The sequence below is a fragment of the Dendropsophus ebraccatus genome, chromosome 8 (genome assembly GCF_027789765.1).
Source record: "Dendropsophus ebraccatus isolate aDenEbr1 chromosome 8, aDenEbr1.pat, whole genome shotgun sequence".
NCBI lineage: Eukaryota > Metazoa > Chordata > Amphibia > Anura > Hylidae > Dendropsophus > Dendropsophus ebraccatus.
This window is the reverse complement of record NC_091461.1, coordinates 78,274,061-78,288,351: the sequence shown is the minus strand read 5'-3', so window position 1 is coordinate 78,288,351 and position 14,291 is coordinate 78,274,061. Positions and strand designations below refer to the sequence as shown.

Sequence of the window (14,291 nt, the reverse complement as noted above, 5' to 3'; positions counted from 1 at the left end):
TAAAGTTAAATCAAATGGTGGTGTTTATTCCATAAATCTTCAAAGTAACAAGCGGTGTTTCTGCCCCATCATGAAGCCTTTCTCAAGAAATTCAACAGTGAGCACACAATTCTTTTTATGCAATACGTGCAGGTATATCAAGTGATTCCAAAGTAGCATACAAAATAGTGCTGAAAAAATGTACTTAGATGTGTACCTAAATTTGTGATTATACAATCATACATGACACAGTGTTTCATAAGGGTACATCATATCAAAGTGTATCATTCTATACAATCAATGTCCATATAATATAAAATCTTTCACAGATAGGAATAGTTTCACACCACTTTTCACAGCTAAACATTCATTATAATCAGTAAAAGTACCGCCTACTGCCAAAAGATTGTTGTCATCCTGGCGCATCCACCTGCTTTCACGTGTGGCCATGTTGCTGTCTATAGCATGTTAGTCGGCTTTATTCTGGGAGGTATAGACAGAGTGTATGTGGGCCAATCGGTTTAGAGCTCCACTTAACCCCTTAGATCTCCATTATGGCCACTAATACACAATATACATTGTAAAAGGGAAAATTAGGGCAGGCAGTATTCAGAAATCCAGCCAATAACTAATCACGTTAGGGTCCAGGGTGCATTACTAGTGTCATTAAGCATCAGTTCACACCCTCCATCAAGGGTCTGCAACCAATGCATCCATTAACAAATGTACATGTGTTCCTACCTGATGGTGCAGTCCTAATTAATTCCCTTTAGCCTTCCCTTTATGATGCAAGTAAGTAAAAGTTTAGTTTGAAGGGAACCAATCAGCCCAATTGTCCTGGTGCAACAGTATAAAGCTCCTGTGCAGTCCATGACATCGGAGGGAATGTCAATCATCCTGTCAGGAATCAGGTGATACAGACACGACAAGACAGTGAGCCCTAGGTCTGAACCCACCCACTGTCACCTGCCTGCTTGCCTCAATCGACCCTAGGCGGTCGCGGACAACCACGAAGACGTTCCCTACGCTGCGTAAGTGAACACACAGAACAATACAGACAGACAAAACACAATAGAGAGTAATGAACGATCCGGGTCAAACCACACTAGCAACAAGGTACAGAATCAGGAAAACAAGGAATAGTCTAAGTCCAGGCAAAGGTCAAAACACGAGTAGTCAAGCAAAAGGAATCAGGACGGGGATGACAGGAAAAGGACAGGGTGAGCTGGGACTAGAACTGATCTATGAACTGATCTAATAGCCAGCGATGTACTGCTGGCTGGCTCTGAACTATATACCAGAGGGAGGGTCCTGGACCAGAGCTAATTGGTCCGGACTCCTAATGAGCAAAACACAGCAGCTGCATCGCTGCATGCAGAGTGGCTGAACTGAAAGCCACTCACCCTGAGTGCAATGCCACTCAGCTGTGTCCCGGTCGGCCGACAGCCAGTCACGTGACCCCACGGCGTCTCCGGTCGCTAGGGGCGCCGTCGGGTCTCCGCGACGTCACCCGGCCGGCGGAGGCGGAGCGACGGCGCTGCACTCCAGCCGGGGCAGACATCGCTGGAGCACGGTCAGGTAAGTTGCTGACATTACCCCCCTCTTCAGGAGGGGCCTCAGGACCCTTATTACATGGACCAGGTTTGGACGGGTTCCGAGTATGGTATCGTCTGACTAGATGAGGGGCATGCATGTCCCTGGTCGCCACCCAGGTACGCTCTTCTGGTCCGTAACCCCTCCAGTGGACCAAATACTGTAATGACCCTTGAACCCAGCGGGAGTCCAGAATTCTCTCCACCTCATATTCCAATTCCCCCTGAATGACGATCGGAGCAGGAGGAGGTGATGGAGAGACAGGTGGAATATATTTTTTCAACAATGCTTTATGGAATACAGAATGAATTTTCAACGCCGTAGGAAGTTTGAGTCTGAACGTGACGGGATTTATAACCTCAGTAATAGTGTATGGCCCAATGTATTTAGGGGCCAGCTTCCCTGACTGTACCCTCAATTTAAGATTCTTAGTAGCTAGCCAGACCTTATCACCTACTGTATAATGGTGGCCAGATATGCGTCTTTTGTTAGAAAATTTTTTGTAGGAGTTTTGGGCTTTGACCAAGTTCTGATGAGCTTGGGCCCAAACTGTGCACAGTTTAGAGAATATGGCTTCAGCTGAAGGATTTAGAGAGTCGGCGGAGTGAACCGAGGAGTATCTGGGGTTAAAGCCATAATTGCAGAAGAACGGCGACATCTTAATGGAACGTTGTTCGTGATTATTGATCGCAAATTCGGCGAGAGAAATGAAGTCGCGCCATTTGTCCTGTGTATCAGATACAAAACACCTTAAGAACTGTTCTAATGACTGGTTGACTCGTTCTGTTTGCCCATTGGTCTGGGGATGGAACGCAGAAGAGAAGGACAATGAGATACCTAGTTTACCACAAAATTCTCTCCAGAAACCCGCAACAAATTGGACACCTCTATCTGAGACAATGTCTTCCGGAACCCCATGCAATCGTAGGATATGGTTAATGAACAAGGTAGCTAGTAGGCGAGCATTGGGGAGTTTGCGCAGCGGAATAAGATGGCACATCTTGGAAAAACGATCCACCACCACCCAAATGACCGTCTTCCCCTTAGATACAGGTAAATCAGTGATAAAATCCATAGACAAGTGTGTCCAAGGTCTCGTAGGGGCCGGCAGGGGATGAAGAAGTCCCTCCGGTGGCCTACGAGGAACCTTGGACCGAGCACAGATTTCGCAGGCCTCAACAAATGCCTTGACATCTCGGGCCCAGGATGGCCACCAGAAGTGGCGGGAGAGCAAATATTTAGTGCCCGCGATACCTGGATGACCCGCCAAAACAGAGCTATGAGTTTCCTCCAACACAGGGAGGCGAAGGTTCGGTGGCACAAACAGGAGAGACTCGGGCGTGCTAGGTGGGGCCACATCTTGGGCCTCTGCGATAAGGGCCACCAGATCTGGTTGTAACACTGACACCACCACACCGGGTTTTAGGATAGTATCGACCTGATTCTCGGGGATATCTTCCGGGCTAAAGCTGCGGGAGAGAGCGTCAGCCCTGACATTACGAGAACCAGGTCGGTAAGTGATCTCAAAATAAAACCTAGTAAAAAATAGAGCCCATCTAGCCTGACGAGGAGAGAGACGCTTAGCTGTATCGAGGTAGACCAAGTTTTTGTGGTCAGTCAGTACAGTAACCTTATGTTTAGCGCCTTCTAAAAAATGCCGCCACTCATCAAAGGCCATCTTGATGGCCAATAGCTCTCTATTGCCAATATCATAGTTGCGCTCCGCTGGAGAAAATTTTCTCGAGAAGAACGCAACAGGTCGAAGATTGCTCAGGGTACTCGACCCTTGAGACAATACTGCTCCAACCCCCACCTCGGATGCGTCCACCTCTACCACAAATGGACGCTCAAAATCTGGGTGAACCAGTACTGGAGCTTTCGAAAAACACCGTCTAAGAGTGTCAAATGCTCCCATGGCTTCGGGAGACCAATGTACTAGATCCGCCCCCTTTCTAGTCAGGTCAGTGAGGGGTTTAGCAATGAGAGAGAACCCCTTAATGAATTTCCTGTAGTAGTTGGCAAAGCCCAGGAACCTTTGAAGAGCCTTGAGATTGTTGGGTCTTTGCCATTTTTCGATGGCCGCTACTTTAATAGGGTCCATACTAAAAGAGTTGGGGGTAATATTGTAACCTAAAAAGGAAATCTCTTGGATACAAAAATGACACTTAGATAATTTGGCGCATAGACTGTGTTGTCTCAAAAGCTCCATCACTGTACGTACGTGTCTAACGTGCGAATCCCAATCAGGGGAAAAGATTAAAATATCATCCAGATATACGACCAAAAAACGTCCTAGATATTCACGAAAAACATCATTCACAAACCTCTGGAATACTGCTGGAGCATTACACAGCCCAAAGGGCATGACCAGGTACTCAAAGTGGCCCTCTGGGGTATTAAATGCGGTTTTCCATTCGTCTCCTTGCTTGATACGAATTAAATTATATGCTCCCCGGAGGTCAATTTTAGAAAACCACTTAGCTCCACTTATCTGATTAAAAAGATCTGGTATCAATGGCAATGGATGCTGATCTTTTACAGTGATTTTGTTTAGTTCCCTGTAATCAATACAGGGCCGCAGACCGCCATCCTTTTTACCAACAAAAAAGAATCCGGCCCCCATAGGGGAAGAGGAGGGCCGTATGTGACCTTTACGTAAGCTGTCCTTAATATATTCCCGCATGGCCTCTCTCTCAGGACAGGACAGGTTAAAAATTCGCCCTCGAGGGTATTTAACACCGGGAATTAAATCAATAGAACAATCATATGGTCGGTGAGGCGGGAGACCCTCCACAGCCCTTTCATCAAAGACCTCGGCAAAATCACACAAAAATTCTGGAATCTCCTCCTTATCTGGAGAACATTCCGCCAAAGCAACAGTAATACAGTGAGACCCACATGCTGAACCCCATCTTACAAGTTCTCGGCTGGACCAATCAAACACAGGGTTGTGTGTCTCCAACCAAGGCAATCCCAATATCACGTCAGATGACAAATTGTGCATGAGAAGAAAATCAAGTTTTTCAACATGAATTGAGCCCACCTTGACTTCTAGACAGGGGGTGATATAACGTACTTCCCCTTGCACAAACGGCGCAGAATCAGCTCCTGTGACATTTACAGGACGCTGAAGCAGAATGGGACATACCTCTAGACTGGAAAAGAACGTGGAGTTAATAAAATTAGCAGAAGATCCGGAATCTATCTGGGCATATCCATTTATAGTTTTATTTCCCACGGACAAGCAGATGGGTAATAACAACTTATTTTTAAAGGGTACCTGTGCGCCTGAGAGATCCCCTCGATAATCTCTCAGGCGCTGGAGTTTTCCGGCGAGGATCTTGGTCTGGAAGGGCATTGTCGAAGTTGATGACCGGTCTTTCCACAGTAGAAACACAGATGGTTTTGCATCCGATGGGCTCGCCTGACCTTAGCATCAGTGACGTCTACCTGCATAGGTTCTACGGGTGATGAAAAAACGGGATGGGAAGGTGGGGAGCTCGAGGACCTGGAATGATCGGGGGTACTCTTTTCCTTCTGTCGGTCCCTCAGTCTGCGGTCAACCCGGATGGCCAAGGTCATACTATCCTCCAGTGATTCAGGAGTGGGGTACGCTACCAACATATCCTTCAAGCGGTCGCACAGACCCACACGAAACTGGTACCGGAGCGCAGAGTCGTTCCATGTGGAAAGACCACTCCACTGTCTGAACTCAGAGCAGTACTCTTCCACTGGACGACGGCCCTGTCTCAGGCTTGTTAACTGACGTTCTGCGTTAGAGGCACTGTCAGGATCGTCATATAATAACCCCAGCGCAGCGAAAAAATGGTCAGTAGTCAGCAACTCAGGCGAGTGAGAAGGTAGGGAAAAGGCCCATTCCTGAGGAGGACCCTGGAGAAGGGACATAACAATGCCCACCCGCTGGGTCTCATCTCCTGAGGATCGGGGGCGCAATCTAAAAAACAATTTGCACCCCTCCCTAAAGGCACGGAACTTCTTCCTGTCTCCCAAAAATTTGTCCGGGAGTTGAACAGGTGGTTCCGGGGGTACTGGGGAGGTCACGGTAAGCTGTCGGGGTGCCGTCTCCTGGTCTTGGACCCTAACCGCCAGCTCCTGGACCATAGTATTAAGTCTCTGCATCTGTTCCACAATGTTAGTCATGGCGGTCCTGTTATCCATAAGGCTAGCGGCAGTATGGGCTGGCTATTCTGTCAGGAATCAGGTGATACAGACACGACAAGACAGTGAGCCCTAGGTCTGAACCCACCCACTGTCACCTGCCTGCTTGCCTCAATCGACCCTAGGCGGTCGCGGACAACCACGAAGACGTTCCCTACGCTGCGTAAGTGAACACACAGAACAATACAGACAGACAAAACACAATAGAGAGTAATGAACGATCCGGGTCAAACCACACTAGCAACAAGGTACAGAATCAGGAAAACAAGGAATAGTCTAAGTCCAGGCAAAGGTCAAAACACGAGTAGTCAAGCAAAAGGAATCAGGACGGGGATGACAGGAAAAGGACAGGGTGAGCTGGGACTAGAACTGATCTATGAACTGATCTAATAGCCAGCGATGTACTGCTGGCTGGCTCTGAACTATATACCAGAGGGAGGGTCCTGGACCAGAGCTAATTGGTCCGGACTCCTAATGAGCAAAACACAGCAGCTGCATCGCTGCATGCAGAGTGGCTGAACTGAAAGCCACTCACCCTGAGTGCAATGCCACTCAGCTGTGTCCCGGTCGGCCGACAGCCAGTCACGTGACCCCACGGCGTCTCCGGTCGCTAGGGGCGCCGTCGGGTCTCCGCGACGTCACCCGGCCGGCGGAGGCGGAGCGACGGCGCTGCACTCCAGCCGGGGCAGACATCGCTGGAGCACGGTCAGGTAAGTTGCTGACACATCCCCTCCAAGCACGCTGACAGACAGAGAGTGGTGACTACACATGGACGGGGAGCCGCCCAAATGACCACCTGCCTGCCTCTGCTTGCTGCGTGCCAGGGAATTAAAACTTAATTTTCTCCGGTATAAAGGTTCTGCTGCAGCTGTGGCTGGTAGCTGCTGTGGGCTGCACATTCGAACAATCACAAAAATGTGCTGAAAACATTATATATACAGTGGGGAAAAAAAAGTATTTAGTCAGTCACCAATAGTGCAAGTTCCACCACTTAAAAAGATGAGAGAGGCCTGTAATTGACACCATATGTAGACCTCAACTATGGGAGACAAAATGAGAAAACAAATCACATTGTCTGATTTTGTAAGAATTTATTTGCAAATTATGGTGGAAAATAAGTATTTGGTCAGTAACAAAATTTCGTCTCAATACTTTGTTATATATCCTTTGTTGGCAATGACAGAGGTCAAACGTTTTCTGTAAGTTTTCACAAGGTTAGCACACACTGTTGTTGGTATGTTAGCCCATTCCTCCATGCAGATCTCCTCTAGAGCAGTGATTTTTTTGGGGCTGTTGCTTGGCAACACGGACTTTCAACTCCCTCCAAAGGTTTTCTATAGGGTTGAGATCTGGAGACTGGCTAGGCCACTCCAGGACCTTGAAATGCTTCTTACGAAGCCACTCCTTCGTTTCCCTGGTGGTGTGCTTTGGATCATTGTCATGTTGAAAGACCCAGCCACGTTTCATCTTCAATGCCCTTGCTGATGGAAGGAGGTTTGCACTCAAAATCTCACGATACATTGCCCCATTCATCCTTTCATGTACCTGGATCAGTCGTCCTGGCCCCTTTGCAGAGAAACAGCCCCAAAGCATGATGTTTCCACCCCCATGCTTTACAGTAGGTATGGTGTTTGATGGATGCAACTCAGTATTCTTTTTACTCCAAACACGACAAGTTGTGTTTCTACCAAACAGTTCCACTTTGGTTTCATCAGACCATAGGACATTCTCCCAATACTCTTCTGGATCATCCAAATGCTCTCTAGCAAACTTCAGATGGGCCCGAACATGTACTGGCTTAAGCAGTGGGACACATCTGGCACTGCAGTCCCTGGCGGCGTAGTGTGTTACTGATGGTAGGCTTTGTTACATTGGTCCCAGCTCTCTGCAGTTCATTCACTAGGTCCCCCCGCGTGGTTCTGGGATTTTTGCTCATCGTTCTTGTGATCATTTTGGCCCCACGGGGTGAGAATGTCTTCCATTTTCTAATTATTGCTCCCACAGTTGATTTCTTCACTCCAAGCTGGTTGCCTATTGCAGATTCAGTCTTCCCAGCCTGGTGCAGGGCTACAATTTTGTTTCTGGTGTCCTTTGACTGCTCTTTGGTCTTCACCATAGTGGAGTTTGGAGTCTGACTGAGGGTGTGCACAGGTGTCTCTTTATACTGATAAAAAGTTTAAACAGGTGCCATTACTACAGGTAATGAGTGGAGGAAAGAGGAGACTTTTAAAGAAGAAGTTACAGGTCTGTGAGAGCCAGAAATCTTGATTGTTTGTAGGTGACCAAATACTTATTTTCCACCATAATTTGCAAATAAATTCTTACAAAATCAGACAATGTGATTTTCGGGATTTGTTTTCTCATTTTGTCTCTCATAGTTGAGGTCTACCTATATTGTAAATTACAGATGCCTCTCATCTTTTTAAGTGGGAGAACTTGCACTATTGGTGACTGACTAAATACTTTTTTTCCCCCCACTGTATGTATGTAAAGTAGACCACCGTAAGTCAAATGGCGCTAAAACATAACTTTTATTACAATAATTAAAAAGGTACATGCCTGAAATAATTCGTACCTATAGACACTGACACATCAAGGCAATACAACATACAGTGCTAGACAAAACAAAGAATAGGGGGGTATATAACCCAAATATGGATGGGTAGGTTATACAGGAAGGGTGAGACGCAGGGAATGTGTGCCCTACTCTGAAGTAAGTGTGGTCTTTCCCAGCCTTTTGGGGGACCCACCACCTTAATAGGGTGGCCCCAACCACAGTGTCGGTCCCTACTCTTGATAAAGTGCCAAGGAAAAAATAACAAACGTGCCCAGGATAGTCGGTCTCACAGTTGCCTCCAACGTCTACAGGACCTAACCGGCCTGGGGATCATCATCCAGTCCCGGCCCTCTTATCATAGGACCACAGATAAGTGGTTGCGTTCATCTGTATATAATATGTACAATGTGTCCGGTTATTTATGTATCCCTAGCGTTTTGGGGACAACATGTAGATAATCATCACATAAATTTGCCCCTCTAGGCTGATCTGGTGGGGGCTTCATCCTTGTTGGTCCTACTGCATATCTGTCCTATTCTTGGACCTATGTGAGATGCTGTTTATTTGTATCTTCTGGCTGACTATATATCATGTTATCTGGCATTATCTATTGTTATTGAGTATCATGGGTGGGTCCCCCAAAAGGCAGGGAAAGACCACACTTACTTCAGAGCAGGGCACACATTCCCTGTGTCTCGCCCTTCCTGTATAACCTACCCATCCATATTTGGGTTATATACCCCCTATTCTTTGTTTTGTCTAGCACTGTATGTTGTATTGGCTTGATGTGTCAGTGTCTATAGGTATGAATTATTTCAGGCGTGTACCTTTTTAATTATTGTAATAAAAGTTATGTTTTAGCACACTCAGCTCTGCTACACCATACACTCTCAGCTCTGCTGTATCATACACACTCAGCTCTGCTACACCATACACTCTATGCTCTGCTGTACTAAACACACTCAGCTCTGCCACACCATACACTCTCAGCTCTGCTGTATCATACACACCCATACACACACTCAGCTATACAAACATATCCACAGGCACACACACAATGTTCTAACACACATACCTCTTCTGCTCTTTAGTTATAATACAGTGTAGGACCTGCGGGAGTGTAGTACCTGAGTGATTTGAGTCATGTGATTAGTCACATGACTGTGACATCACCGAAGGTCCTTCAGCTTCCGAATGGCCTTCAGTAGGTTGCCGTGCATATCCCCTCCCGATTTCTCTCCTGCCGGGCACTGATCTCACTGATCAGTACCGACAGGAGAAGGGAGAGGACTGCACAGCTTATGCAGCCTTCCGGACCATCGGGGAAGGAGTCAGGGCAGTCAGACCGTGTCAGGCTGCCCTGTCTCCTGAATATAACATGCAGGCACTTTTTAGATATTTTCTTGCTAAAAAGTGCGTCTTATAAAGCGAAAAATACGGTATATTAGAGCAACTGATTATGGGAGTTACTGAATTAGTTTGAGTTCAGGCAAATCCAAACATACTCAAAGTTGGCTTATTTCTACTCATCCCTACTCATGTATAAAGTTATAAAAGGTTAAGACGCCAAGTCAAGTTAGTATTGTTAGTATCATTTTGGACCTTTATTGGCGCAGTTAAAGAGTAGCCAATACTACATATTATCTACTTATACCATACTTAGCTTTCTTCTTGTTGTTTATGCCATTGATATACTTTATAATATATAGATAAGTCAAGTCCACTCTTTGGGCAGACGGAAGAATCCACCTGTGCATAGAATGGAGTCTATGGCATGGCCAGAGATGTGCACCTTCCTATTACTATGTGTTTGAGCATGTGCACTAAACAGTGTCTGCTGCTGATGGGGGCTCTTTACTACGTATGAGTGGTGTAAATCCACAGAACTGTTTATATGATTTATTTTGACCTCTTTACTTTGCTTACTGATTATTTTCCTTGTATTCTGGTGCCCACTATTATGCTAGTTATAAGAGGATAATTTGTCTATGTCTTACCATATTTTTCAGTGCGCAAGTCAAAGGAAGCAGATGAAGAAAGAAAGCACAAAGCTCGAAGAGCAAGGGCTGAATATCATCGACAATCTCTGAGAGCCATTCAAAAAGGAAAGGTAGCTGGACTGAGTCATTTATTCCAAAACGCCAACCTCAGCAATGGGCAAGAATCTAGTCACGACAGTCGTAGTTTATCACCAGTTAGAGTTCAAGTGCCAGTTCAGTAAGTTTTCTCTGATGAAATTTCAACTTAAGTTGTATACAATAATTTATGTTTATATTGGTGTCCCACAGATTGTTGTTCTTCATTGGCCTTCCAAAGTAGTTAAAAGTCTACTCTCTACCTATTTTCACTGCTAATAAATAACAAATAAGAAAATATTGAAAACTTTGATATTAAACCATTTATTTATAACTAAGTATTTTTTTCGTAAATTGAAAGTGAGTTTAAAGGGAATCTGTCAGCACCTAGACTCTACCTGAGATGCTGACAGTGTGCTGTAGCTGGCAGTCCCCTAGTGAGCATGTTACCTTTTGGTTATTTGTCTGTGGAGTGTATTATGCACAATCTCGGGTCTTCTACTGTAATGAAGAGTCAAAAAGGAGTTGTGGCTCAATGTCTGGCACACCTCATTACTGTGGTGTAGTGGTAAATCACTAGTGTAGAGAGCAACAACAGTTTTTTTCCCCTTTGGTTCGATTCTCCTGATGGAAATGAAATATAACAATTTTTTTCTTCTTCTCTTTTTTTGTATAAAAATATAGAGTTTTAAAACTAATTTGGACCTGAATGTGATTTTTATGTACTTTTAAAAATTATACAATAATGAGGAAAAAAAGAAAACATATATAACTATAGTTAAATTCCATCAGAGGAACCAAGGGAAAAAAAAAACAGCTGTTGGTCTCTACACAGATGATTTGTCCCTAGACTACGGCTTCAACACATTTGGCTAGGAGATTTAACTATATCTGAGTGTTTCTTTCAGACATAAACTGCCTATTGAGCACTAATCTGCAATCAAAGACACTGGATGAAAGTGGGAGAGAGCAGGAGGCATGGCAGCAAAAAATATTCCTGGAGTGAGGAGAAAACAATCGTGAGGTGTGCTAGAGTGCCGCACAAATGCTGAGGAACAACTCCTCATTGACTATTCATCAGTAGCGGACTATAATAGATCCGTTTCGGGCGGTAGCCCGGGGTCCTGAGCTTCTGGGGCGCCAAGTGCCACCCAAAAAGACTTATGCTTTTAGTGGTGTGATGTCTCCTGGCTACATTTCTGCCATGATTTGCAAAAAATCGCTGCTTTACAGCAATTTTGCACCAGGGCATCATGATATTATCTATCCTGTAGTATGAGCACCACGCTAGTGCTGCCATAGTTACAGTAGAGTGGGGAGCCAAGGCTTGGTGAGCAGCCCGGGGCCTATGGTAAAGTTAATCCGCCCCTGCTGTTCATTACAGTAGGAGACCCAAGACTGTTGATAATCCACTCCAGAGAAAATTACCAAAAGGTAACATACTCACAAGGGGACTGACAACTACAGCACACTCAGGTAGGGTGCAGATGCTGACAGATTCTCTTTAACATTAGGACTAGAGAACTGCTATATGATTGCCACAATGGCGAGTACTGCAATTGCATTAGTTTAATTAATATACTGTAGATGAACTTGACTGAATAACTGGCAATAAAGGTTTAGCAATACATGTTGGAAAAAACCTCAATTTTTTTTCAACACAAAACCGCATCTTCTAATTTAGAGCCCTTCTACATGACCTATGTAAAAACAGGTGTGTAAACAGGTGATGTGCAGCTGACAATGATCCTTTGAATGGGCAGGATGAAAAAGGGAGCGTTTGTTGAAATTTGCATATCTGAAGAATTTAATAATCAAATTGACACTTGTCTGGCATCATTTGCAAGTGCAAGCTAACAAAACACTGGAAGTGACCAAATGCAGTTGGCATGTCGGACACTTGGCAGACAGCAGTAAATCTGGGCTACTGGGTCTGATAATTCACTCAAGCTCAAGCTCCATTGATTGAAGTAACCCCCAATTCTCACCCATATAATTCCTCACAATATATTTAACGAATGTTAGATAAGCTGATAAACAGAAAATGTGTATTCCAGATCACAATTTATACAGATTTAAATAAATAAATAAATACAATTCTGTTTCTACTAGAAAAACATGGGAAAGACCAGCTCGACCAATATCTAAGGATGTCATTGTTCGTTGGTTTAAAGAAGAACAGATTCCACGACGTGCTGGTTTGGAGAAGGAAACGGGACAAATTGCCACCTGGTTTCATGGTAATGCTCTTGATTTAATTGTTTAACCCCTTAAGGTCAAAGCCAATTTTCGTTTTTGCGCTTTTGCTTTTTCCATTTTATGTTTAAAAGTCCATAGCGCTTGCATTTTTTCACCAAGAGACTTATATGAGTGCTTATTTTTTGCTAAACCAATTGTACTTTCCAATGACAGGAATTATTTTCCATAAAATATGCTGCGAAACCGGAAAAAAATCATTTGCGCTGTCAAATTGAAAAAAAAAAAAAAAGAATTTGTTTTGATTTTGGGGAGTTCTGCATTTACGCCGTTCACCCTATGGTAAAACTGACTTGTTATGCATGTTCCTCAAGTTGTTACGATTACAACAATATGTAACATGTATAACTTTTATATTATGTGATGGCTTTTAAAAAATTCAAACCATTGTTAACAACATTGTTCCCTAAAATCACTCCATTCCCAGGCTTATAGCGCTTTTATCCTTTGGTCTATGGGGCTGTGTGAGGTGTCATTTTTTGCGCCATGATGTTTACTTTCTATCAGTACCTTGATTGCGCATATACGACTTTTTGATCACTTTTTAATACATTTTTTCTGGGTTTGATGCGACCAACTTTGCATTTTGGATTTTTTTTTTGCGCTGACCCCGTTTACCATGCGAGATTAAGAATGTGATGATTTAATAGTTCGGGCGATTACGTGCGCGGCGATTCCAAATATGTTTATTTATTTGTTTATTTATTAATTTATATTTATAAAATGGGAAAAGGGGGTTGATTTGGACTTTTATTAGGGGAAGGGATTTTTTATTAATAAAAACACTTTTTTACTTTTTTTTTTTTTACATAAACTAGAAGTCCCCCTGGGGGACTTGTATATACACAGCACTGATCTCTCATAGAGATCAATGCTGTGTATATACACAGCAAAGATCGATTACAGGCCACAGCAATCTATTGCCGAGCCAGGGTTCATTGCGACGCTGTCATTGCGAGTCATTGCGACGCTGAGGCCCGGGCCAGCCAGAAGAACAGATCTCCCCCCCGCGATCGCATCGGGGGTGAGATCCGTCCCACTAGACACCAGGGACATGAGGTCTGAAGCCCTTCAATGCAGCTGTCAGGTTTGACAGCTGCATTGAAGTGCTTAATTAGCTGGCGTGGCAACAGGACCCGCGCCAGCTAATAGAGGCACTGCCCGGCTGCAATCTGCAGCCGGGAGTGGCGCCGCTCTGAACACCAGGTACGTCATGGGTCGCTAAGGGGTTAATATTAGCGGCAGTGCTTCTCTGTTGTATCGATAAATACAAATGTACAATATGACAACAAATCTAATGAACATTAAATTTGTGTTTTCCTTTTTTTCCCCCTAGTTCTCGAAATATATTATTGGTCAATTTTAACAAATCTTACGATGTATCCTTGTATGTGGGTATCCGAAGTAGTCTTCAACTAAAGGATATATATTGCAAGTACATTGAAATATGTTCGGTACAACATTATAGGTTGATGCAAGCTACAAGGCAATGCAATCTACAGTCATGGCCAAAAGTTTTGAGAATGACTCAAATATTATATTTTCACATGATCTGCTGCCCTCTGGTTTATATGCGTGTTTGTCAGATGTTTTTATCACATACAGAAATATAATTGCAATCATATTATGAGTAACAAAAGCTTATATTGACA

The 14,291-nt window shown here is 44.3% G+C and overlaps 1 protein-coding gene across 1 annotated transcript in view; it reads left to right on the top strand.

Moving 5' to 3' along the window:
• The window catches only part of SH2D4B (SH2 domain containing 4B), a 100,892-nt gene that overhangs the window by 45,337 nt on the left and 41,264 nt on the right, over window positions 1–14,291 (top strand). Inside the window, exons 5-6 of the mRNA XM_069981858.1 lie at window positions 10,318–10,525; window positions 12,496–12,623. Of these exons, the coding sequence (XP_069837959.1) occupies window positions 10,318–10,525; window positions 12,496–12,623 (336 nt within the window). The remainder of the gene's footprint in view (window positions 1–10,317; window positions 10,526–12,495; window positions 12,624–14,291) is intronic.